Here is a 22,839-nt window from a genome sequence, read left to right on the forward strand (position 1 = left end):
GCGTTGGTTTCTTATATCATAAGAAGTAATGTGTATATAGTGTATTCGTATGTTATTCAAAGCAAATTATCGTTACACATTATATGTGTCGTTATCGTTTCATTGAGTTTATAAATAAATATTTTTCACAAAACGCGTACGCAATGATCTGGTATATAAGAGGTTAAACATGTGATAAAGCACACATGCACGCATATATGCATGCATATGTTCTTAATTCAATCATACCTACTATGTGCTAAGAATACCAATTGTTGTTTAGATTCCTTCCAATTATTGTTATTTATTATTTGATTAGATTCCATTCGACCTAATCTTATTATTCTATTAGAATCAAACACGTTATCAATTATGTTTAATCTAATTTATCTTGTGTAGCTTTTTAGCTTTCGAATAACGATTCTTTTATGCGATACTATCTGTATATGTACATCGCGGTATCGAGGAACAAAGTGAATGTATGTAATTGTGTCTCGTTGATCGATCAATTCAGTATCAAATCACCGTTTTATTAAATTGTATTTACTTTATATTAGCAGATTGTTCTATTGTAAAATACGTCAAATCTATCCTAGACAATGCCAACTAGCTTTGGGATTATTTGTAGAATCCACGTTTTCTTATAATATCAAAGGAAAGCAGCCCATTTCATATTTCTAAGAAAATTTCGTAAATAAAAAGAGGTACGACAGAAAACAACGAGTGCGTTGTATTTATGATGTATGTACAACTTCATTGACTGTTTCTTGTTTAGTATAGAATTATAGATATCGATCGTAATGAGCAGATTTACATTTAAGGAACGTAAGATAGTGGAAAACGAATGAATCAACTTTATTGATAAAATTTAATATAATTGACCTGTTAGTATCGACTCGTACTTAATTACTTTAAATTATCGAAATTTTTCCAAAGTTTTCAAATTTCGATGTTTCGTGCATCGAGAGTTTCGCAAACGAGTGGAAATTACTGTGACATAACATACAAAGATAACAAGTGTGTTTATAGTTAAAAAGAGGAGTTACGCCTGCTTAAAAAGTATGAAGCGGGTGTAATTCATGTTTCATAACAAATGCCTATTTTTACCTGTAAACATGACATTTATTTCGATAGTTATATACAAGACTCGCGTAACCACACAATGAAAGTTCTGTGACGAGCATTAGGCTCTCAGAGAATACGCTTTTCCAAATATCCGGACGCTTTTTCGACTTTTCGTTTATCGTAGGCTGTTTCAGATTTTAGAAAAAAAAAAAAAAAAAAAAAAAAAATACGTGTAGACGAACAGAAGGAGAAAAGATACGAATGAAACAATATGGAACGAGAAAGGAAGGTGAAAGAGAAACAGAGAAAGCGCGGGGTAGAGAAGAAGAGGAAAATGGGTTAGGATAAAATATGCGGAACGAAAAGATAATACAGTATTTCATCGATTCCTTTTACTAGGCATTTAGATCACATTTAGAACTTGCCCGTAAATTGTTCACATTGTGATATATTTCGTCAACAAAAAGACGCCGGCCGTTTATCGTGAAAAAGCGAATACAGTTTTAGATAATGACAAGGACAATATTTTTGAAAGCCTCTTATTGTGAACGCTTATTGTATGCTTCACTTGTTTATTTATTTTTCATGACAATGTGTTAGTGTGTTTTGAGCTGTCTCGGGAGTTGATAACAATCAGTTTAGAATTAATTTGCGTCAGTACAGTAGTAAGAAGTTCGTTAAATATGATTTAATATGACGCGAACGCGTATTTGCGACAAAAATCAACATACGTGACATATTTTTTTCATTTTCTTTTCCCTTTAATCCTTTTTGTTCGTTTTTTTTTTGTACTTTTTCATTTTTTTCTGTTTCTTTTTTAAGAAGAGACTCTTGGTATAACGTAAAAAAAAGTTATCTCCCTCGAAACGCGAGGGAAAAATCCTATAAAACGGTTCGAAATTTTTCGACTCGTACGTCTATTCTTCGAATTTGCTAAACAGCGATTGTACGAATTTCGTACGCTATAAAATTATTTAAAACGATTACGCACGCTTACAATGATAGAGTTAGATTAGACGCATACGCTAACACCCTTTTTTTCTACGTTCATCTCAATACTGGCTATTCTTTCTTATCGACCGAATCGATGCAACGTTATTTTTTTATTTTCGTATGACAAACTGCTTTCATGTAATTTGTTATAAAAAACGGGGCTCCGCATTTTGGAACGATAGGTCGCTGTGACATCCGTTTTCTCGTGGACGCAAAGGCGTCATGTGCCTGTATCGTTTTGTACGACTTTTCGTCGTCGGAACGAGAATCGAGATGAGGAAACGAAAATGGCAAAAGTTCCGAAGAGTAACCGTTACAGTGCAGACGCTGTAGATTTCCGTAAAACTTGTTCGTAGAATATCGCGAGCGATTCGTTCGATTCGTTTCGTTAACCGAAAGGCTAAAAGATTCTCGAGCGTCGAACAGAGGCCGGCATCCTCTCGTTAATCCTTCGATATCGTTTCCTTTCCGTCCGCATAGGAATGTAACGTTCGCTTATACCTACTTAGTCCTACGATAGGACTCCTATCCATAAGTCATCAGTCCCTCGTCAATTTGAAACGTAACGTTTATTAAAATATTTTATAATAAGATCTTTAAAACATAGTATAATTTTCTTATCATAAAAACGATTAATAAATGTCAACTTCTTTTTGTAATTACAACGTTCATATATATATCTCTATGTAAGAAACATACGAAGCGTCTGATGACTTATGAACAACATAGCGTCTTACTTGCATACATTTACGTATATTCGAAATAGCAGCGCTGCTGCTCGCTCAAACGTCCGCGAGAGTATCGCAAAGGTAGGCAGGCTCGAGAAAGGAACGATGATTGCTCGCGAAAAAAGATGTAGTCTCGGCCGTCAGGAAACGCGTTTCGCGAGTTGATGACGCGTCTTAAGGCCGTGAAGAGAGAAAGAGGATTCGAAGAAAGGGAAAGTGATAGAGAACGAGATCACCAGGTGAAATTCGAAACTAATCGTTGGAAGATCGTTAAAGGTATTCAACGATGTCGCATTTGATGGATATATTCGGACAGCTGGCTACACTAGCGCCGTAGCCGGCCCTCGAGGAACTTTTGTGCCTCTCGGTGAGCAGCTTCTGAAAAATCGGTAAGATCGCTAGATCGAGCAATTCGCCGTCCGACACGGCACTATACATTTTTGAAACGTTCGCAGCGGAACCACCAACAACGTCTGAACTGCTACCGGTCACGGAGCTGGCCGTTCCCGGTCCATTCGCACTTCCAGCCACACCACTGCCACCGCCACCGCCACTGCCACCCCCACGCGGATTCGCGCTTGCGAATTTGTTATTGTGAATGGTAGCGACGTTTGGCGTACTTTGCACGTATTCCAGGCGAGCCTGCTGCCGTAACTTCGACTCGGTGTGTCTGCACTCTCGTATTCGGCGGGTGGCGCGATGCGGACACTCGATCATCGCGTGACCCTCGCCTCGCAGCCTAGGGCACTTTTCTCGCGATCTCTCAGACACTGACCGCTGGATGATCGTCGACATGGATCCTTCATATTTCTCTGCAAATACATGGAGCACAGAAATGTTTATTCCAAATCCATTAAAATGCTAAATTGTGGTTTTCTTCCATTTTTAATCATTATGAAATAGTTTTACAATTATTACAATTTGCAATTATTAAAAAGTAGTATAGAATTTTATCGAAATCAAAATATGACAATATGACAGAGTAGCAAAAAGAGTGGCATCACTCACCTGTATCGGAGTAACTCGCGTTGACCATAGCAGGCACACTCGGAGAACTTGCGTTTTGAGAATCGTAATGCTTTCTCTGCCTTCGCGGTGGAGGCGGAGTTTCTGCCGAGCCGTTCAACATCGCCCGGGAGTGTCTTCGACCACCGTGTTTCTCGCAACGGTACCCAGTACCAGAAAGTAATGCCCGACGATGACCACACTCGCCGATAACGTAAGATTTATCGAGGCCAGAATTCAGCGAGATTTCCGTTGCTTCGGATTTGGATACGTTTTCAGTCGAAATATAGCTGATGCAGTTGGCCGGTACGCTAGTCCTCCGAGTTTGGAACAACTCGTGATGGGAATGAGCCATTCCGTTACTTTTTACGGACGATCTCCTTTTCAGAGAATGATGAGCGGATGCGTTTGTCGCCGCAACTAGAATGAAACGAAAGTGATTGGAAGTGAGAATTTGCTCGAACTCATCGCGAGAATCGTAGGATCAATAAGTACTGAGCAGAGCTGGTAGGAAGTGCTGATTGGTTATCTCCAAGAAATCCAATACAATTATAAAATCAGACGCACATATTGGTCGAAAGTTTCACATTTACAAATAAGATCATGTAAGATTGTATCACACGGAACGAGGGAAGGGAGTAATCAGAAGATTGGTCGAGAAGACCCAAGGGACTTCTTTCCAGTTTTGCGCAATATATAGAAGTCAGCCTCTCACCAGAATGTCGATGTTTGGGCACGAATTGCAATGGAGGAGGCAGAATTGCTTGCTCGAGGTAGTTCTGCTCGTGTAGTTCACCAAACGAGACATTTTTCGTTGGCGGAGGTGTAGGGAGTCTGGACCTACGATCGTCTTTACATCTGATTGACTTTCCATGTCTGGGTATCTCAGTCTCTTCGAGGATAATAGCGTCTCCTTCTTCGACAATTTCCGGGACGAATTCGACATTCGTTTTACCTGCATCCGGTCGTGAGTCCGGACTCCTTTCGGTAAGAAGAGGCTCGCTCTCTTTCCCAGGTCCGGACGAACGACTTCTTCTACGGCCGAAGTCGTCCGCGTGTTTCAATGCCGAGGGTGGAGCCGAGGTCGAGTTATCTACAGCCCCCTTCTTGATCTCTTGCATTTCGGGAACCAAAGGAACTCGTTCGCTATCGATCGCGATTGCCGGTACCTTCGAGAAAGATGTCTTTTTCCTGGGAGAGAAAAAACGTGAATATAAATTTATCGGTAGCATTGTTTTAATTGCAATATAATAATATAGCGATATTAGACGCGTAGATCGTATACGCACTTGCCAATTTGATGCTCGGTCGCGGTTGAATTCGTGTATTCGCCGCCTTCCGGTTGAGATGTGGTAGTCGAGTTTAGGCTGCACATCGACATCGAAATGTCCGTTGTCTCTGTCGTAACAGATAGACCTAGGATAAAATAAAAGGGTATCAATAGGATAGGGTATAGCGTGCTAGAATATCGAAAAAAGCAACACAATCGTGCTCTGCTTACCCTCTTTTTTCACCGTTGTGCCTTCTTGTCTCGGAACCGTCAGTCTGTCCATCGCTTCTTGCGTATTCGATGCAGTTTGATCATCGATCCTCCTTAGAAACATCTGCAATCAATACAATTGTTCATTCAATGGCTATTTTGCTTGAATTGTCTCACTCGTTTACCTGAAGTTCTGAATCCTTCTCCAGCAGTTGCTTACGAAACTTTTGATTCGCCAGCGTGGCTTCTTTCAGACGTTCTTCCAATTCGCTGATGCTCGAATCCCTTCTCGTCTTCGACATTGGCCTGAGTGTGGCTCTGATTCGTTTATCTATAGCACCTTGAGGATTCCTTCGCAATTCTATCAGCTAACGTGGAAAACGAATCGTTAGCTTTGTTTTTACCAACAAAACAACAAAATAATACTAATATAATAGTATAAAGTAAAACATATAAATACATAAGAATTCGCGTTTTAAAGCTTGCGTACCTTTGGTACGAAAACCAAGCATAGAGTAGCGGTGCTGCAGAATATTATGAATATCGCCAACATAATGAACATGGCGTCTTGTTTGTCAGCCAACACGAAGCTTATAGCTGCTCCGGTGACACACATGATCACAACATTGTATACACTCATTCCGACGTATTTGCTGTCGTTTAACGCTGGAATACTAACATGTCTGGTTTCCCATGCTAAAAAAGCGCCAAATATCTACAAGATAAAAAATTGTGTTGTGTAATATCCTTCGTTTCGCTATTAATTTTTCTTTCTATTACTTGAGAAAAAATTGTAATCATGCCGGCGCTGTCTCTCGAATGGATCGTTCGGTAAGCATTTACCTACCATCAAGACACCTTTGTATGCATATATACATCCTAAGTAAATGGTCATTCGATTACTTTGACAGTATTCATTTTCTGGTATTATGATGATGTCTTCGCTGGAAGGATGAGGCTAAAACGGAAGAAGTAACTCACGCTATTCGTACTTTTTTATGCGCCATATTTTCACCTCGGTATATTGGATAGATATTGTTGCGCTTACATAAGGCTCCATTTGTTTCGTTTCTCGGTAAAATGGATCTGCAACCTGCCAGGTCGTCATAATCCCCAAATCGATAACCAATAATACACCGACTACCATGAACAGCTGGTAATCCTTTATCACCTAGAGGAAAAGCGTAAGGGACATTGCGATTACACGCGTAGCGTGAAGATGAAAAACGCAGACCACGAACCGATCGACTCACCTTCTTATTCAATTTAACGTCGGTGAATATCGAGTGCACTCGCCATGTTTTCGAGAACATGGAACCAAAGGCCAAGGAAAAGCCAGCCATCAATAGCCATGCTCTGGCGGTGCAAATGTAGGGAAATGCCGTTACGCTGGACAGCTGCGAATCTAACCCAAGGAAAATTACACTGCTGTAGGTCAGCATGCATCCGACGATAATGAGGTTGTTTAAATGCGGCGATGACATTTTTATGTATCTGAAACGTCGAAGATGATCGAACGTCGGACATGAGAAGGGAAAGAGAATATCGCGACTGTACGGGTAAAAAGAAGAGTTAAAAAAAAAAACAACCAACGCTACGATTTTTCTCGTTTAAAAGAACACGATCGTCCTTTTACCCGTGCATCTTAATTCCGCGCTCTTCGATTCGATTCATGTCAAAAAGACGAGCAGAACGAGCCCGCGATGAAGTTCGCGAGAAAGAAGAAAAACGAAGGAACTATCCCTTTATCGCATAATCACCTTTGATTTCTATATTTGATATTGATGGCGAGAAAAATGGCCGCCATGGTGATACCCACGCTAGCCGCGGAAGCGAGCAGGGCGTAGATCGTAATATTTACGGTCGATTGCTCGATGATGTGAAGCGTTCGATCTTTTGGTGGTGATTTTCCTCCCCAGACCAAGGGTTCGCCCTTGGACAGATTCAGAACCCCTGTCATGCCATTGAATTCGCCGACCTTTACCTCTCTGTCTCCTGTGATAGAAGAAAACGCACACGAATCTCGCAAGTTAGCGACATCGTCGCGTCTCATACTCACTTTGAAACTGTTTCAACAGAATATACGCTCTCCTTTCGTTATCATAGAAACGTACGAGTCCCTGGAAAATTATGCACACACGATCCTTTAAATAGAGACTAGATAGATTTACAGAGGACCTAATTTGAATGATCGTGGCTTCATACTGACCGTGACACCTTCGAAGCTGGTGTTTTTCAGAGCTTCGAGAAAGAGTTCTTCCCAAAATTCGTCCCTGTATCTGAAATCCGACATGGTCTGATTGCGACGGTGATGTGTTATCTTGCCTGCCACGTGTTCTATAGCTAGAGCAACCGCCCATATACCATCGTACGTATATCCGTGGAATCTGGAATACTCCCCGCCTCGTCTCGAGTCATACTCGAACTGATACTGCTCGGTTGTCTAAAGAAAATCAAGAAGAACGTTGACAGCACGCGATTGAATTTCTACTGGTATTACTGGTACTTACGATTCCAGCTACGGTCTCCTGCTCCTCCGTCTTGATCGGCAGCAGGTCAGTTAATATAGCACCCTGCAGAGCTTCCACAAGATTAGTATAATTGCATCCGCCCCCAGAATGCATCCACCAGTCATTAGCATACGTTCCCATAATCACCCATTGATATTTTCTCCCAAACATGCCAAATCTGCAAACGCAATATGCTTCGGTGAATTCAGGGATCAATCTGGGACTGTTCATGAAACTTTAAAGTACAAAAATGCATATTTACGTTACGCGAAAAATTGAATAAAATATTTAATATGAAATCTTCGTTTTTAGTGACTACAAAAAGTGTTGGAACACAATGAAATTTTTTTATAAGGTTCTGCATTTCATTTTCGTAGCATCCAATTTTTGTAGACATATGAAGCGACACGAAATTGAATATAGTGATGTGCGAATACGCTTTGTTGCCAAGAAAGTTCCATTTCTTGAATTGTACTCACAAAGATATTAATTTGCATAACTATCCATAGTCTACTCGTGATATTCAATAAATAATTTTGTTCGCGTACCTATACGCTTCGCAAAATATTCGTCTAGCCCACGCTTCGTTAAAATTCCCTAAAATTATTCTAACATCTTTCTCTTTCAGCTTCTCGAGCGCCGTGGTCACCTCAGTGGCGAAGCTTTGCGACTCCACCACTTCCATGCTGTAGTCATCTAGATCTGTGAGCAGCCGATTGTGTGCCTGTAAATACAAATAAAAAGTTTCTCGTTGGTATACGATACCGTATATCGAATATCACACTATGATTTTATATTTTATGTCGTCGTAATATCGAGATACTCGAGTTGGAAGAGATGAACGACGCTTGTTGCGTTTTCAGCAAATAAAATGATAGTTCAACCTTTTGTTTGGTTACGAATATCAATTGTTATGATTATTAACGATTCAGGTGAAATCGTAAGTATAGGTAAATTGTAATTGTACACAGTGGATGCAAAAACCGGGAAGATACGAAGGTACGAGAGATGCGAAAGAAGCGCGCAAGTTTGAACGATTCATTGGTGAGGTTTCACGGTGGCGCGGCTTTGACGAAATGTTGACCGTGTCCGGTAGCGACTGTACCATTATATTTTCGTAAAATTTTAAATACTCACCAGAGCGTATCTCGGTTCGTTTTGATAAATGGTACCGACCCGGGTCCAATTGAAATGCATTAAAAGCGCAACGCGGGGAGCGTTGAACGCGTTCTCGGAAGGCACCACCCTAAAGAAATTTGGAAAGCTATTGCTCGTAAACATCGGGTGCGTGTCTGCGTAGCTAAGCTGCAACAAAGAAGATTCGACAAGGATGATTAAGGTGAGAAAGGAGCGTAGGAATTCGCAATAACTCGTCAGGAATTCGGTTCGTTAAAGTTCTGACAAAGGGTGTCAAAGACAACGATCGATGCGATGCAGACACTCTTCTCTCGAACAAAGATCAGAATTCTCGAGGTAGAGTGTTATAAGTTACACCCTTGTGAAGTCTGGTAACTTGAATTGCACGCTGGACATCCCAGACCTTGGTAGTGGGAACTCCTTAGTAATCTAAACTTTCTATTCTCGCACGTTCACCCTCACTACCACAAATACACCTTTGCAAAGATATCAACATGGCTGTTTGCAAAAGGTATTCAATATTCAAAGATATTCAATAGGAAATACAAGTATTCGCTTCAGCAACTAACTATAGTAAAAACTATAGTAAAACTTGTTTAATACCGAACAAACATTCAGAAACTAGATTGACCAACAAGTTGACCATTCATCAGAAGATTCATCGAAAGACCAATAGATTTACTAACAGATTTGCCAAAAATTCGCTATAAGATTCAGCAAATGTCAGCCAAATTTATCAAAAGTTCATTAACAGATCTACCATTGTTATTCAATTATCCTGTAAGCTCGATGCGATGCAATCCTAAGGGATTTAATTCGTTATCACATTCGTGTCGCAATGCTAGAAAATTAGAGCTCATCAAAGTTTCTAACTTACCTGCGTGAGACGCCAATGCTTCGATGCTTTGGCGATGGGATCTGTGACGTGCGTGCAAGCTGCTCCGAATAGCATCACCTTGTGCGGTCCGCTGTGCATCATATCGAAGAACGCCTTCACGCCAACGGCGGCGTTGCACTGGAATAAAATTGAATAAAATTCGACCAAACATCAAGCGTTTTGTTTTTTGTTGGTTAAACGGCTTTTGATCGCGATTCGGCTAGCCTTTACCAACAGAGAGAGGAATATACATAACTCGTATGTATATGATACACAGATAGGTTTGAATTACTACCACCCCGGTGTTCTTTTACCTTGGTCTATACACCTATTTGGCTCGTGTCTCTCACTGCCCTCTATTTTTATTTTCAGGATAGCATATAGCAATCTCATTTGCATAGTATGAACGTGCTCGCGTATATTTTACGACGATGCCCGAGTAACGTCAGGAACAGCTCGGTGTAACAAATCCCGTATGTCAAAGTGAAGCTTCCCGTTTCTCCGTCGAGGATACTCGAAGACAAGCTACTCGCGTGAGGTTGAGAGCGAGGACGAGGACGAGCGCGAACGAGAACAAACATGGTATGTAGCTGGCAGATATTAGAAAGGAGAACAGAGAAGCATAGTCTAGCGACAAAAGGATATGGATACACGTATGCATACGGCGAAATTGAACGCATCGGGTAATAATTGACGCGTGAACGCCAGGTTGCTGGCAATTACGTTTCGAACGACAACAGTTTCGATCTCTTCCTAACCGCATTTACCAAGGTAGCCGGCTGATGGGTACACGGAAGCGAGAGATACAGCACGTGTATGCGACAGATACGCTCTGGTATATTGCATTTGGGTACCGCAAACAGCATACCGGAGCCGTCGCGTCGGTCTACGTAGGGAATTACCGATTCCTTGTGGATCGGCATACATTAACTGGTGGCCCAGTGAACTCGTTTCAAGGCGTTCGAGCTGCTCGAATTAATTAAACCTACGAAACTTAAACTTCGTTTCTATGCAAGGACGTGTATCTAATTGATAGCGTCGCTCTAATCGATCCTTTATTCGTTGCAGATGAAGCAGGTATACGTATCCACGAAGGAAAACGTGACATGTTTCATTCGAAAATGAAATCCTAATCTCGTGTGTGCTTCGAGAGCGGAATCAACGATTCACGATGATAACATAAGTCGAAAATTCGTCAAATTTATTATTATTATCGATAATAAAGATTAACGAGCAGAATTCATTATGTACATTGTCGTTGAACAAAGGAATCCAAATGGTGATCGATCTTAACTGTGTGAAATACAACGCCTTGGCTGTTCATGCGTTGGCTGTAGGCCATGCCGAGGCTGCGTCGCGATTCGCGAGCTCAGCATTACCGAAAAACGGGATCACCGGGGAACGACAACGAACAATGGAAGCCTGCTTCTGGTGGTCGAGAGAAAGAAAAGAAACAAAAGCGCATAGCGATCTTTGCGTTCTCGACGCACGTGGAAAAGTACGCCAGCTTTATCGATCCGTAAACTCTTACGAACCTGCAAAATTGTTATCTTCAGCTTCAGTCGATAGGATAGAGATTGTAAAACATTTTCATCTTCCTTCTATTCTTTCCTATTGAACGAAGAGAAGTGCGTCTCACGCAGGTAGAAACGAATTATTTGAACGGCATTGGTACTTTTCGTAGCAGAAAAATTCCAATTTGTTCAAAAGGAGAGAAAATCGATCGATTCTATTATCTCGAATCTCATATTTGCTAGAATCCGATACATTAATGTTCTTCCATTCATAAATATTAGGATAGTTTTGGGTTCCTTTTGACGTAGTCGATAGACTGGTTATTAGCGTCGTTGAAATCTGAAGTGTGATTCATCGAATGAATAGGCAAAACGAAGCTTTCCCTTCAAGCGTAATTGAGAGCCTCTCGGTTTTTAGAATAAACGATTTCTTCATCTAGAACGGTATACCATGGAAGGAGAGAGACATCTTTGATATCATATTGATTCGAATCGCATGGAAATCCACCGACTAGTTTACGAAGCAGGCCAATCTATTGTGCAAGCTATCAAAGCCAAAATTTCATTATAAGTTTGCTGCCCTGGAAATGAACGCAGCTGCGTTATTCACCGAGCTCGCCATTTTATCGAAAATCTCGCAACTGATCGAACCAACTATTCCCTGTTTGCATTAAATGCGTGTAAACCGTCGTATTTTTAAAACTCAAACAAACTCTTGTTCGTCTGAGTGTTATATATTTATAACTCAATCGAGTTGTCACATACGCCGTAAAATGGAAATCACGTGTATATTTTATTACTAAATAGCAAATAACGAGCTTGTAAAAATGCGGTGACGTATTCTTCGTTTTATCCATAACGACACATTCGTCGTTTCGTAACGCTTTCAGAATCAAAAGTTTCGGCAATCCACTGGAAATAGAAACAAAGTGAAATTTAGTCGCTGTAACGTGATTATACGGATTTCTGAAATCTGTAAAAAGTTGCGCGTTTATGATGTATTTTAGGTGGCGAGGATGCACAGGGCAGAGAGCAAAAGGGCAGACAGAGCGGAGGATAAAAAGCCATAGAGTCGATCGAGCTAAATAAGAGCGAACGAAAACTTTGTGCCTTCTGTACGGTGGGCGAGGGGAAAAGCTCTTGCAGCTCGGGAAACGGGAGAATTTCACGTGTATTCACTGAGAAAGCCAATTAGTGGGATGGAAAGTTGAAAGTCCCAATGAAATTCGAAGCCCCAGGTGTAGACATTTTCTACGCATTCCCTACTTTTTTTCGTTACTTTGAGGAAGTGTGTGCTCGTACGCGTGTCACCAACTTCAACGAAATGTTCGGTTTGAGTGTCACACGAGAAAACCTGAGAATATTCGCAGGTCTCGTTTTCAATTTTGACGGCAGATATTCCTTCATATTCTTCTGTGTTGCATACATCGACGGTACCTGGAAATTACTTTTTGCTATGAACATAAAAATCGTGACAATGCCCCGATGCAAAATTTTTATGAAAATAGCTCCTGTTCGTTCGTTTCTGTCTGGATCTAGTTTCCGTTCGTTGAAGTATTTTCTTCATTTTGAGAGGAAGTTGAGTTACGCTGATTCGAGTTTCATCGTACCAGTCGCGCGATATTATTTGCTTATAGTCGACAAAGGAATGGGGAAGCAGTAAAAGTTTTGCTATTTACTTTACACGATTCAAAGAACGATAGAAAAGAGGAAACAGGAGATTTCTCCTACCTTTATGCTCTTCTTGAAATATAAATACAAAATTAAAATTAAATAACCAACAATAAGAAATAATCATGGATTTTTAATTAAATTTAAAAAGCCGAGTTTGCCAACTATCCGAGAGCTTTAATACCTCGATACCGGAATTAATTATTCTTGCATTCCTTGAGATTTTTGATGACTGGCAACTAGAATACAGACGAATGTTCAAAATTATCTTCTTTGAAGGCAAAACTTCATATGGGTTTGTTAAGGTTATTCAGTGGATGGAATTAAAGAAATGCGTGGGCAAACTGCAAGGTATTGAAAGTATATATATTGTGAATAGTAAATTACAAAATATGTGGTACTATGTAAGCCGATCCAGATCCTCTCGCTAGCAACGTTACCCTGAGACTAAAAACAACTGCCGAAATCAACGTCGCACGTGTACCGCTTATCGTCTTTCCTCGACGCATTCTTTTGTCTACGCGCTATCGATGACCTTAGGCGCTTGAGAAACCGAAGACCAGATGTAGAGTTTTCTCAGAAGTGACGATCACTTCAACAGGGTTAAATATTCAGAAAAATGAGAAAGCAACGTTCTCGTTATTTATGCTAAGTAATTCTTGATATGCGGTCGTTTATTCCAACAGCGTTAGAACACGTTTTACTTGTCGATCTCCCCTTAAACACGATAAAAGATTACAGATAGGGATGACAAACAAAAAATTTCTGTCCAATATCGACTGTTACGCAAATTAAAATCAAAATCGAAATCAATTTCTAATTCAAAGACGGAAGTGAGATTTCAGCCGTTATCGTTCATGGATTATCTTCGACGAACGACATATCTACGACTGATACTGTCGAGTTACTGGTCAAGTAGCGTGGCCAGATTGCATGACCAGATTGTACGGTCAGATTGCATTGCCGGATATCGGTGTCGCCGTACGATACAGTACACATTGTATTGCATTAACTTAAGATAACGTATAGTCGCATTGGTATTACTCCTTTACCTTTCTGTACCACAAAAATATTCTATACAATTTCCACCAGTGCGTAGAATTTGTAACAGTGCCAAATTTTATGTGGAAACTCTTGCATACGAACATACAGTGCTGGACAAAAGTATTGGCACAGCATGATTGTTATGATAGAAATGCTTATAACTACTAAACAAATTGATTTAAACAAAAAACTTTTTGACGTATTTATTTATTATCTATTCTAGTTTATTACATAACAAGAGCAACAATATAAATAAAATAATACGCAAAATAATAACAAAAATATATTTTTTGAACATTTTATGGGTGGACAAAACTATTGGCACAGTAGAATATTTACGCTTATAACTAATTACATAATAAACTTCTAATATTTTGTTGGCAGTCCTTTTCTTTTAAGGACTTCCTTTAATCTTCTGGGCATCGAGTGGACTAATTTTTTAGTGAATTCAGGTACAATATTGCTCCATTCCTGCAGAAGAACTTTCTTCAGTTCAGACTTGCTTGTGATATTATGTTTCCTAATTCTTTTTTCCAATTCGTTCCACACGTGCTCAATGGGATTCATATCGGGACTTTGAGGTGGTGTGTTTAATGTGTGGGCAGTATTATATATTATCCACTGACGAACAATATATTATCCACTGACGAACATAAAACGCTTTAAAAGTGAAGAAAATCTAGAGAATCAAATTAGGAGTGGTCGCCCTTCTAAGGTAACAATTCGAGAAAAAAGGAAAATCGTAAATATTGTAAAGAAGGATCCAAAAACTAATTCGACTGAAATTGCTTCGATGTTAAAAGCTGAGTGTGAAAAAGAAGTAAGTACCAAAACTGTACGTAGGGTATTGAAGGATGCCGGTTATTCTGCCCGTGCAGCACGAAGAAAGCCCTACATCAGTAAAATAAACCAAAAGAAAAGAGTGGAATTCGCGAAAGAGTTTGTTACGAAAGATACTGATTTTTGGGAAAAGATCATGTTTTCAGATGAAAGTAAGTTTAATATTTTTAAATCTGACGGCAGAATATTAGTATGGCGAAAACCCAACACAGAGATGGACGAACTGAATCTGCAAGCCACCATGAAACATGGGGGTGGTGGTTTAATGGTGTGGGGATGTATGGCATCATCGGGTGTAGGAGAACTTATATTCATTGATGAGATAATGGATAAATATGTATATTTAAATATACTCAAGCAAAATCTTTTGAAAAGTACTCAAAAATTAAACCTCCCCAGGGATTTCTATTTTCAGCAGGATCGAGATCCTAAACATATGGCGTATATTGTTCGTCAGTGGATAATATATAATACTGCCCACACATTAAACACACCACCTCAAAGTCCCGATATGAATCCCATTGAGCACGTGTGGAACGAATTGGAAAAAAGAATTAGGAAACATAATATCACAAGCAAGTCTGAACTGAAGAAAGTTCTTCTGCAGGAATGGAGCAATATTGTACCTGAATTCACTAAAAAATTAGTCCACTCGATGCCCAGAAGATTAAAGGAAGTCCTTAAAAGAAAAGGACTGCCAACAAAATATTAGAAGTTTATTATGTAATTAGTTATAAGCGTAAATATTCTACTGTGCCAATAGTTTTGTCCACCCATAAAATGTTCAAAAAATATATTTTTGTTATTATTTTGCGTATTATTTTATTTATATTGTTGCTCTTGTTATGTAATAAACTAGAATAGATAATAAATAAATACGTCAAAAAGTTTTTTGTTTAAATCAATTTGTTTAGTAGTTATAAGCATTTCTATCATAACAATCATGCTGTGCCAATACTTTTGTCCAGCACTGTAGATACGTACAGATTACATTGGAGAATTTGACCACGAGTTTTCAACGCACGAGCGGTTAAATATGTTTTCGCGAAACATGGAGTGACCGATTTTATCAAAGTGGTCGTTATTCGTTGGCCGAAACTTCAAATAGAATTGTGAATTATTAATGTATTTACGTGGGTGTTCGAGGTTATTCTGCTTATATCTAACGATAAGTCAAAGGTCAACCAGGTGTATGCGCGTCTGATTACCGTGCACATTTAAATGTATAGTGATAAATTCGAGCAACGAATTTGTTTGTAATTTACCGAGTTCTGCAACGCAATCGTGCCCGGTCGAACATATTTTCGAAACACCGAGAGATCGAGTAATAATTAAAGACACAAGATTCAGTATTATCTATAATAAAATCGTCGCGATTGCTCCACTTTCGTGCGTCCACTCGTCAAAGCACGAACACCAATTTTTATCTTTGGTAAACAATGAGACGAAAATTAGAAGAGTTGGAAGAATTTCTCCCCTATATCGGAAAAACATTACGAGTTTAACCGCGCGAAAGATCGTTCGCTCCACTTTTCGAATATCTTCCTCGATCGATATGAAATCGACAGAGCCGTAGAACACAGATCCAATTGGAACGAATCAACTATCACGAAAAAATAAAAGCCAGTCGAGTGTCGCGTAAAATTAGCCTTTCGTTACGTTTCGTCCAGCATGCGATAAATAATTAATCCGAGGCTCGATATGTGTAATTGGTTCGTTGCTTCGCATAATAATTCACATGGAATATTCCAAAGTAACAGTGACATGACAGCGAACATATGTTACGCTCGCTGACTCGCGAAAGTTAAACGGTGTATAAAAATCTCGGGGACAAGGAATTACGTTTCTACGTTTCTTACGCGACCTCCAGGTTTCTCGAATTAAGCTCGTAAAAATATCGAAGGACACGCCATTGTCGTCGGGTGGAAGGCTCGTTTCCTTGGCGCGATTTTCGAGGCTAGAACACAGTTGCAGGACAAAAGCTGTCCAATATTTCGGCAACGCCTGAAATAATAATGCGACGATTCCAATTAAAAACGTATCGCCTACGCCCCGATGTTTTTTATCAACTTTCTGCGAATGTTCACGGAAAGAACAACAAAGCGGAGGAAAAAGTTTGTTTCACCTAGATCCTCCTCAAAAGAAATATCGTTTATCACCGGAGGAGACAATGCGAATTCCTGAATTCTCCTCTCTTGTTCATCATTTTCGCTCCCTTCCTTTTTCCTTTCTTTTTATTAGCGAGGCAGAAAGGAAGAGGAAAGAAACGCAAAGTGCCGGGCGATCCTTAACGAGACGTCAACTCGCGACGGTAGAACGTCGCGAATCGCGAAATGTGCAAAGTGAACAGGTGAGAAAGAACGAATGAGACGGAAAGAAGAGCGGAAGAAAGAGAAACATAGACGATGCTGGAACGATGAGAAAGGCGAGGGAATCAGCCTGAGGTATATACGAGTTTAGTCGGCTAAATAGCCAAGAGCTATTTCCAGCGTAAAGCCCTTCTCCGTTCTTCGTATAAATTCTGAATAGGTCTTGACTTTCATTTTTTTCAACTTCGGTTCAGCTCAGTGTTCTATTCCTCCTAATACCGTACGTTTACAAATCCCACTGGATTTTCGTTGTATTCGTTCACAACCATAATTCTTCGATCACGATTACGTTTCTTGAGCGTATTTCACGCTGATATTTATCGTTTTCTCGCTTTGATGTTCATGTTTCCTCCGTTCTCGTTAATCAAGCCGGTGATACATTATCAGCCAAGCGATAAATAAGATATTTTTTTTAAGATTACTTCTCCTGATAGAATTTCAATTCGATGTCACAGGGTTCGATACGAATCGAGACGTAACCAAAGAGATGTTTCGAATTCGATTAAACCCATCTCCGCGAACTTCGGACTCGTTAGTTAAAATTTTTCGTTGAAACGAAACCCTTGTAACGGAAGGTGGGGAAGTTAACGGCGAGCGTCGCCTATCACGATTAGGAAACTAGAGATGTGCCCTGCAGAAAATAAACGACCTAGATCGACCTAACGAGCACGATGAAATGGATTTTTTTAAGGTTAACGGCAGGTGCGAATGTCTTCTCTTTTATGCAGCTCGTTTGCTTCTAAAATCCGTCAGCAGACCTTTGCCGTTCAAACCTCGATCCGATGAAAAATCGAGCCTGCATCGCGGCTGGCTCGAGTTTTCCAAAGAAGAAAGGCGTACGAAAGAAAAGAGAATTCCAGTTTTGCGGCTCGCATAGAAGCACGTTTTCTATGTCTACCAGCTTTTCTGCGTTTTATCTTGCTCGATCGTTGCTCCGTACTCCGAGAACGTATCTCTCGCGTCGATTAACGTGGATATTCAAATTGCAACTTTCTTATGAAAAATTGTCAGTGTTCGAACGTCGAGAAAACTTCGTCCGTGATTTTATACCTAACGGATTATCGATCGCAATTCATATTTTATAGCTTGCCCGCCTCCTACTTGGCGTGTACGGAGAAATCGGTTTCGTCATCTCAACGGGCCATTGTGCCTTACGTAAAAATCTATTTTGCACGAATAAAACCCAATTAGACGATACTCGAAAAAAGATAATGCAATAACAATCGGAAGTTCCTCGAGATATATGCCTATTATACATTTGGCAAACGAGTAGAATATATTGTCTTTTTCCTCGTTCACTAGCCATAGCTGAAAAAATATATCGCGAAAGGAAATCGTCGACACGAGGCAAATGGAATTTCAGGATCTAGCATTCAACAACGTGCATTCACGCAGAATGCGTCGCACAATGGTACGTTTAAACTAATTTCTTACGCTCAACCTATTCACTCGACAAAATCACGTTCTCGTCGTTTCAAGTTTTACGAAGCTTAGCCGCCTGCCGCTGAATCCTTTAATATTTTCGAAGCGAAACGTACGCGCGTTCGACATATCGTCAAATTATCCTACTTTGAAATTCTTTAAAATTTTTCTTGGCGACTTACGAGGAACGATCACGTTCCCGATTATTCTACGATGATCTTGATGGCGTTGCAACGTGGATTTACGCGCAACAATACATTACGGATTTTGGTTTAACCACGGTACATTGTTATTGAAATAAGTTGCCGCGTAGATCGAGGCGGCCGAAACCGGATTAAATTCAGCAAGCGACGCATAAATTCTCGCCTCTTGCTTCTTGCTGCCCGTCAAACTTCGGGAATTATGTCAAATGCACTCTGTCGTCTGAAACGCGCCATACCGGCAGGCTTTCGGAAGTTTACCAATGGTGAGCGCAATTCGAAATTCTGGGCCGAAGTTCAACGTCCTTTCGCTCATGATCACCGAGTTATTCGATTATCCTTGTTATTATTTTAACCTCCGTTTGAATAAACAGTCTTTTTCCACCTCGAAAGAAAGAATCGGAAGAAAGAATCGTAACGCTCGGCGTTTATCATTGATTCTCTCTTAGCGGTCGGGAGCTGGTTCGCTTCCATCCAACACGCGTTCTGAACGAGGATGATAAATTCAAATGTAATTTAAACGTCTCGACATTGACGGACGTTTCTATTTCGTCGACTAACGGCAGAACGCGTTCGAACGATAGGACGACGAATTACTGGAGCAACGGAGGAAATCTGGTCTCTCTTTATTTTTATTTTTACCGAGTGCACCGCAGAAGCAATGCTATCCAAGAAGATCCATGCTAAAGCGGAGGAAGGCAAGGGAGGGCATCCGTCGTCTTCCTTGCGCGACAGAGGAGATTGATGATATCGCGGACTTCAAACGGATAAGATAATCTTCGATGGTGGCTACAAGAAAGGAAGCGAATCGCTATCGATCCATTATAAATTGTTTCGCTCCTTTCCGTCGCGGTACAGTTTTAAGACAGATACGAAGCTTGTCTCGTGTCTTTCTCGCTGCTTTCACGCCGTTTTTTATCCATTTGACAGGCAAAGGATATTTTACTGCGACACGTTCTTGCGACATATCGGTACAACGATATTTACCATACGGCGAAGCTTTAAATCAACGCGGTAAATAACATATCCCACCGATTGATGAAGCGACAGCCAGGATTGCCGCAGCATCCTTTACCAACCCTATGATATGGTTGTTGAAACAACGCTGCTTTCCGGTTAATCAACGTTGAATTCGCGTTTCACGGTAGTCGAGCACTCTCCATTACCTGTGAAGCGTGTTCAACTATCATAATTCTAATGTAATTAGTAGGTGTGCGATTACAATTGCAGCGACGAGAACAGACAACCTGGTGAGCGAGTGTCTATTGTTGTGAAGCTTTCGTGTATGCTGGAAAACAAATAACCGTGATGTAAGTAATTAATTTTAATTTTGGTTGCATTCGAAATTCCATCGCCTCTATTTTCTTTGCGAGCTAGATGAAATCGATATACGTTCTTGGCAGGGTCGAACGATCGAAAAAATCAAGCCAAGAACGTTTACACAGAGCAATGGAGAATTTTAACGCGTTTGCACGTAATGTCATTCCACCCGAGTAATCTCCTTTGCGTTGGATCTACTTGGAAAGACTTCAAAGAAAATCCGCTCGAATCGCATTAACCGCTTTGGATCCTTTACTTGCTATTCTTACGTTCGTTCGTTCCTTCCTTTCTTCCTTCCTTCATTCCTTTCTTTCTTTTGTCTTTCCTCCATTCCTTTCTCGTTGTTTAAACGTTCGTTCATTTATCGATGCCACGTAGTGATACTTCCACTGACCCTCTGAATGTCCATCGATTCATTTGGATAAACTCGATCGTTGATTGCTCTTCGGCCCAACAAATTTACCTTTCCTCGGCTTTTCGTGGTAGCAAAGTTATTCGCTGTCGTGGTCGTGGAAATGGCTTGCCTGTCTAGGATACTATAGCCCTGAATGCATGGCAAACTTTAACCCTTCAACTTTTGTTTCGCGTACTCGACCAAAGTTAGTCGAACACCTACCGTTCTAAACTCTGCTTCGCATTCGTCTTTCGATCGAGTCGAGACCACTTGGAGACGAGATTTTTCCGTTTTGTCATCCTTCCTTCCGTTTTACCGATCTTGGCAAATCAATCGATACATCGCTAATCGATAGTTTTGTGACGAGCTGCGCGTGACCGCTCCATAGATCCTAACGCGCGATGAATGAAATCGCTTCGAAATTACTTTACTCCGAACAGATTTGATTACCGTCCGATGTCGTTTCAGCTATTACAGAGAATCAATGGCACAAGTAAGTAGATATATTCCGGTCGAGTTCCGACCAAGGACCACTTTGTCAAGATTGGAGAATCTCAATTATGCAACGGGCGCTAATAGCGCACCAACGAATTCCGTTCGTTACAATTACATTCGTCCGATTTGCGTTCTAATACTTAATAGGCCTGACCGCACACAGTTGGAACGAAACGTGCAGTCAATACGAATGTATTCAAAACGTCATAGTTAGGTTTGGAAAATTGCGGTTCGACGTTGGATGCGTCCTTCGATGTTAAATATTCTTCGACGGTTACACAATTGCGCATTGCGCGGCCACCGAGCAAAAACTTCATTTAGTATAACTTTGGCTATACTCTCGATACGATATCATGTATATAGATGTACGTCGTTTTATACGGTTCCATATGGTGCACGGAACAAATTAACAGCGTTAGAACGCGACGATATTCCAGCCAATAAATTTCTGCGTGGCGAAAGGTTTCAATTTTCCAATAAAAGCTCAACTCCGCCCGGCTGGACTATACAGGACGCGTTTATTTATGGAGATACTATCAAACTTGCTCTTATATCGGCTCTGCGTATGGAGGTATGCATATGCATGTACACCCCCCGTCATAAAGGGGGTATTCGAACATTTCCTGGCTTTATGTAAGAAGCGACGCAGTAGAGTTGCGATTACCCGACGTGATGTGGACCGAACTTATCTCAGATAATCGAAAATTCGAATAATACGGAAAGGACGATAGCTGTTACCTAGTGCAATAAAATATTAGGAAATATTTTTATAATTTAATAATGTAGATATATCTAAGTTTAATTAACTAATTGGCTGATTAATCGTCTTAGCAATACCTGACTATTTACACTTTCGTACTTTTTAAGTTAAACCTTCGGAAAAAATGAAGTTATGGTAAAGTTCAAAGTACCTCGGAAAAGATGGAACTTCGACTAAACGAGACCTGAATAACTAAGACTTCACTGTAATCAATTTAAATTAGCGAAGATTAATCGATCACGTCTTTGCATTTGTGCAGTATAATTCTCAACGAAAAGGGGGAAATATGTAAAAGTAGAATTACTATATATATTCTGCATTCATCTTAAAGTTCTACAATTTTTATCTACCTTTATGCAAAGTTTTAAAAGCAAGGAAATATAATAATTCTTAGAGGTTTCAATAATTTCATAGTCGCCTCGCTTTCCACAAATGGCTAGTAGTTATGAATGATAGTGTACGTACCTTTAATCTCGATGTGAACAGCGATGCCTACTATCGATTGGAAAGTAAATCGAGGAAATTGCCCATGGTGCTTTTCGCGTTATCAGGCCGATTATTAAAAGAATTTCGTACGTCGATTCCTCCCTTGGGATAACGCGCACTGTGATCGAGGCAAGAAAGCTAGTCGACCATATAATTACTTTCGAATCGTTTCCTTGGCAATCTTTCGATTTTAAAAGATCCTCGCTCCTCCTTGTCCTGATACGATTCGATCGATGAGAAGAGTCTTTAGGCGTGCGGTACGGTTTAACGAGTTTCGATCTGGAAATTCTACGCCCATCTTACGTAACCTCGATGTCATTAAATGAGGTTCGACTCAAAGACTTTTGAGAAAGTACTTCTCGTGACTGCATCTCCAATATACGATAATCTTCGACCTATACCGCTTATATTATATCGTATTGAATCATCCAGTTTCTTACAATGCACGAAATAATTGCAATGCTCGATCTTCTCTCGTAAATAATTTCGGTGTGAAAATTCGGGTGGATTTTCACTGCGGATAACAAGCTCTGTAGAACGGCTATATCGA

The 22,839-nt window shown here is 40.3% G+C and overlaps 1 protein-coding gene across 3 annotated transcripts in view; it reads right to left on the reverse strand.

Annotated features, from left to right (window-relative positions):
* Positions 1-810: 810 nt before the first annotated feature.
* The window catches only part of LOC132913961 (gamma-aminobutyric acid type B receptor subunit 2), a 124,911-nt gene continuing 102,882 nt past the window's right edge, over positions 811-22,839 (reverse strand). For all 3 annotated transcript variants that reach the window (XM_060972656.1, XM_060972655.1, XM_060972657.1), the window contains 17 exons: positions 9,775-9,912; positions 8,898-9,065; positions 8,309-8,484; positions 7,761-7,938; positions 7,460-7,693; positions 7,310-7,370; positions 7,011-7,245; positions 6,504-6,744; positions 6,299-6,421; positions 6,098-6,208; positions 5,741-5,965; positions 5,436-5,618; positions 5,272-5,374; positions 5,060-5,186; positions 4,486-4,961; positions 3,774-4,190; positions 811-3,577 (listed from right to left, as the gene is read on the reverse strand). In XM_060972656.1, the coding sequence (XP_060828639.1) occupies positions 3,036-3,577; positions 3,774-4,190; positions 4,486-4,961; positions 5,060-5,186; positions 5,272-5,374; positions 5,436-5,618; positions 5,741-5,965; positions 6,098-6,208; positions 6,299-6,421; positions 6,504-6,744; positions 7,011-7,245; positions 7,310-7,370; positions 7,460-7,693; positions 7,761-7,938; positions 8,309-8,484; positions 8,898-9,065; positions 9,775-9,912 (3,738 nt within the window). In that variant the 3' untranslated portion in view covers positions 811-3,035. The remainder of the gene's footprint in view (positions 3,578-3,773; positions 4,191-4,485; positions 4,962-5,059; positions 5,187-5,271; positions 5,375-5,435; positions 5,619-5,740; positions 5,966-6,097; positions 6,209-6,298; positions 6,422-6,503; positions 6,745-7,010; positions 7,246-7,309; positions 7,371-7,459; positions 7,694-7,760; positions 7,939-8,308; positions 8,485-8,897; positions 9,066-9,774; positions 9,913-22,839) is intronic.

This window comes from Bombus pascuorum, chromosome 14 (genome assembly GCF_905332965.1).
Source record: "Bombus pascuorum chromosome 14, iyBomPasc1.1, whole genome shotgun sequence".
Classification (NCBI taxonomy): Eukaryota; Metazoa; Arthropoda; class Insecta; order Hymenoptera; family Apidae; genus Bombus; species Bombus pascuorum.